Raw genomic sequence first — 3,998 nt, 5'->3', positions numbered from 1 at the left:
CCCCCCCCCCCCCCCGCCCTCCCCCCGACGCGCGGCCGCCCTCCATCGCCGCCCATAGTTCCGCCAAGCACGCATCACCACCTCCCTGAGCGATGACCCGCGGCCGCCATCGGACCGGCATATGACCTCGGCCGTCCTGGCAGCCACCATCTACCGCGCGGCCCTGGATGCCAGCGAGTTGGTCGTGGCGTCCATGGCCGAGAAGTCCATGTCCCTGACGGAGATCATCGACCAAGCCCTCAACAATGCCAAGCACTCGCTGGACCTGTACCGGGCCCAGCTTCACCGGGACATCGCCACCCTGCTGGCCACCGAGGACCCGCGGAACTTGCCCAACCACCCGGCCTACCTGTCGCACTCGCACTCGCTGGCGGCCCAATTGTCTCTCGGCCAGCTGCCCCTCAACTACCCCGGTGCCGGGGGCTCTGGGGTGGCGGCTCCCGGGGCGGCGTCCGCCCTCCACGGTCTGTCGCCTGCCTTCTGGAGCGGCGGCGGGTCGATGGCCGCGGCGGCGGCCGTTTCGGCGGCCGCCGCCAATGCCGCGGCCGCCGCGGCCGCCGCCTCCAATCCCAACCACCGGCAGGATGCATCTCTGGCAGCGTCGGTCGGGCTCCAGCCGACCGCCGCCACTGCCGGGGGGGCTGCCTCCGCCGTCGGAGGACCAGTCGCGAATGTGGACATGATGGCGGCTGCGGCGGCGGCGGCGGCGGCGGCTGCCGCCGCCGGCGTCACGGTCAACTCGCAGCCGCATGGGATGCGCCCCGGTACCGGGCTCTATGTCGCCGGCACGCCCCTTGGCCAGTCTTCGGCGCAATTTCTCCAAGCCCAAGCGGCGCACCAGCATGCGCACTTGTCGGCCCCCGGCGCGGCCGCCCCCGCCGGGTCCCAGCCGGTCGACCGTTTCCGAGCCGCCTCTCAACCAATCTCGGGGGGTGGTGGCCTGGTCCATGATTTTGACTCGTCAGCCGGTCCCGGGACCATGTCGGTGCCCCCGGCGCCGGAGGCCGCCGCCGGGGCCTATCCCCAGGCCCACCACCACGTCAGCACGCCACAACAACAGCAGCAGCAGCAGCAACAGCCACCACAGCTCCACAGCTACTTCCCCCAGATCCCGGGGGGAGGCGGCCCGGCCGGGGGGACAACGCCGGTGGTGGCCGGCATGTCGGCCATACCGCCTGGAGTCCGGCGGTCAACTCCCGCGCAGGACGCCGCGTCCTATCAGAACTTGCCGCAGGGGTTCTACAACTTCGCCGAGCATGCGGCAGGCCTGCGCACGGCCATGGGCGTCACGGCCACCGGCCACCGGTTTGTCGACCCCTCCGGGCCTGCCTTCGACTTCGATGGGCCAAGCGTGGCCGGCGCCAACCCGAGCCAGCAGCTGGCACAGCAGCTTTCCTCGGCCATGAGCCCCTCGCTGTCGGTGCTGACCCAGCAGCAGGCCGGCCAGCTGCTGCCCGCGGGCGACCTGTCAGCCGGGGACTTGGCAGTGGCCGGGCTGGCGGTCCCGTCGCAATCCTCCGCCGACCACCTGCCTGGGCACCTTACCCGCCACCACTCGGATGGACAGCTGGGCATCGGGGCCGGGGGTCCTGGCGTCGGCGGCCTCCAAGGCGCCGCCCTGACCGACTGGAGCAATCCCTCGGCGAGCGGCCATGCTCCACAGGGGCAAGCCCCGCTGCCGCCATCGCAACAGCAGCAGCAGCAGCAGCAGCAGCAGCAGCAGCAGCAGCAGCAACAGCCGCCATCGCAACCGCAGTCGCAGTCTCAGCCACCGCCGCCGCCGCCGCCGTCGCAACAGCAACAGCAACAGCCACAGCAGCAGCAGCAGCAGCCCACCGCGGAGGTGCGCATGGTTTGGCCGCTCCTTGCCTCCCCGCCTCGCGCTGACGACTCGTCCCTCGTCGGCGGCATGGCCCTTGCCCCTCCCTCCGGCCCGCCGTAACTTTCGGCGAAGAAGGGTTTTCAGCAGGCCCCGTTCATCGACCAGGGGCAAATCAATCGGTCGATGGCGGCGGCAGGCACTGGTGACCGGGCGCCGGCGGTGCCATCGGCGGCGGCCTCGGCCATCGCCGACCTGGCCGTCCCCCGGCCCGGGGGACCGAGCGACACCGGGCCAGGCCATGCGGTGCCTCCTGTCCCGGGTGATGGCCGGTCGCCCGCCTCGCCGGTGGCCTCGGCGGCCGGGCTGCCGCTTGGGGATTCGCACGCGCCGGGGCAAGTGCTGACCAGCGCCGGGCTGGCTCCTCCCTCCTCCTCCTCCTCCTCCTCCTCCTCGGAAAGGGAGCCCCCGAACGCCGAGGCTTTTCAGAAGGCTGTTTTCCCTGCTGGCAGCGGGATGAGCAGCATGCGCCTGGGGTCAGTCGCCTCCTCCCCCTCCCCCTCTCCCTCCTCCTCCTCCTTCTCCTCCTCCACCACCACCACCACCACGTCCTGCCACATCTCCATTCCCCACCTCCCCGTCCCCACTCCCCTCAGCAATCCGGGCAAAAGGCCGGCCCCTGAGCAGCTGTCACATCTGTCGGCGACGGTCCCCCGCACCGGTGGCCAGGCCGGGCCGGGTGGCGCACCGCTGGCACGCCACCACCGGAGCCCCCCCCATCACCAGGCGTCAAGAGGCGATGAGCACATGCTGCCACCAAGACCGACCCCGCCACCAAGCGACTACCTGCCCCTGGGGCATGGGGCCGCTGCTGGCGGCCCGGTGTCACGCGTGCATCCCCGGGCCGGCGGCCTTTCCGATGAGGCGCAGCCACAGCCACAGCCAGGTACTGTGGAACCTGTAGCCGGCGGTGGCGGCCACGCGGAGGGCGATCACTCGCCCGTGTCGCACTTTGGCGGCGGGCCCATGCGCATCGGTGGCACCGGCGGCTTGGCCATCGCCCTGACGGCCCCCTCCTCGGCTGCATCCTCGACGTCCTCCTCGCCGCGGCCCCAGCAGCAGCCATTGGCGGGGCCTTCGCACCACCACCCATCGCACCCGCCGGGCCACCACCACCACCACCACCACCACCACCGCCACCAGCACCACCATCACCCACAGTATCACCGTCATCATTACTCGCCCCAGCCACCCCAACTGCATCACGAACACCCGACCAATGGCGCCGGCCCGCTTGCCCGGCAGCAACAGCAGGAGCAGCAGCAGCAGCAGGTACAATCCCCGCGCCACTACCACCCCCATGGCGTCAGTGAATGCTCCGCGGGGCCCGGGCAGGAGGCCGGCTGCCTTGCAGTCGCGCAGCCTGCAGCCGGGCTGCCTTTGGCCGATGCATCGCCGCGCGACCGGGGGGGAGCCTCTCCCATGTCCTTCGGCATGGCTGCGGCAGCCCCTCCAACCAAAGGGGGCACATCGGATGGGCCCTTTGCGCCGCTCAAAGCCACGCCCAGTCACTTCGGCGGCCTGGTGCCAGCCGGCTTGGCCAGGCTGGACCAGCCGTATGACGGCCCCGGGACCTTGCCGGGACCCGGCGGCGAGGACTCCCCTTCACATGGTGGCGCCGGGTATGCCGCCGGCTCGGACACCACGGTGGTTGTGGCTCCCTCGCCAGCGGCCGACGCCCTCGGCGGCGGCGGCGGCGGCGGCGGCGGCGGCGGCAACACCCCTGGCGGGGAGTATTTCGGTCCCGGCGGGCCCGGGGAACACGATGTGCCTTTCCCCCTGGTGGGGGGTCTGGGCGGTATGGGGGGCGCCGGCCGGAGCGCGCACGCGTCGTATGGCGGCGATGGCGATGCTGCGCCCGGCAACAGCGTCCAGGCTCACCATGGGCCCCTTGACGCCAAGCCCGGGGGGCTGTCCGGCGGCCTGGACCTCCCCTCGCCGCATCACCGGCACCCCTACCACCCATCTCAGCATGGCGCGGGCACGCACCATCAGGCAGGCGGGTCCTTCCATCTTCCGACCCAGTACCAGCACCACCCTCACCATCATCAAGCCCGCCATTATTGCCAGGAGGACGGAGGTGTAGAGTCTCCGGCCGGGGCGGGGGCCCTCAATGCCC

At 71.9% G+C, this 3,998-nt stretch overlaps 1 protein-coding gene across 1 annotated transcript in view; it reads left to right on the top strand.

Moving 5' to 3' along the window:
• The window catches only part of H696_01498 (hypothetical protein), a gene marked incomplete at its 3' end in the record, with an annotated part of 5,309 nt that extends 1,344 nt beyond the window's left edge, over positions 1-3,965 (top strand). Inside the window, exons 3-5 of the mRNA XM_009495394.1 lie at positions 59-1,843; positions 1,955-3,792; positions 3,905-3,965. Coding sequence (XP_009493669.1) covers positions 59-1,843; positions 1,955-3,792; positions 3,905-3,965 — 3,684 coding nt within the window. The remainder of the gene's footprint in view (positions 1-58; positions 1,844-1,954; positions 3,793-3,904) is intronic.
• Positions 3,966-3,998: the final 33 nt, after the last annotated feature.

This window comes from Fonticula alba (genome assembly GCF_000388065.1).
Source record: "Fonticula alba strain ATCC 38817 unplaced genomic scaffold supercont2.2, whole genome shotgun sequence".
Lineage (NCBI taxonomy): Eukaryota > Rotosphaerida > Fonticulaceae > Fonticula > Fonticula alba.
Note: the sequence above shows the minus strand (reverse complement) of the source record. Positions and strands in the feature narration are given on the sequence as shown.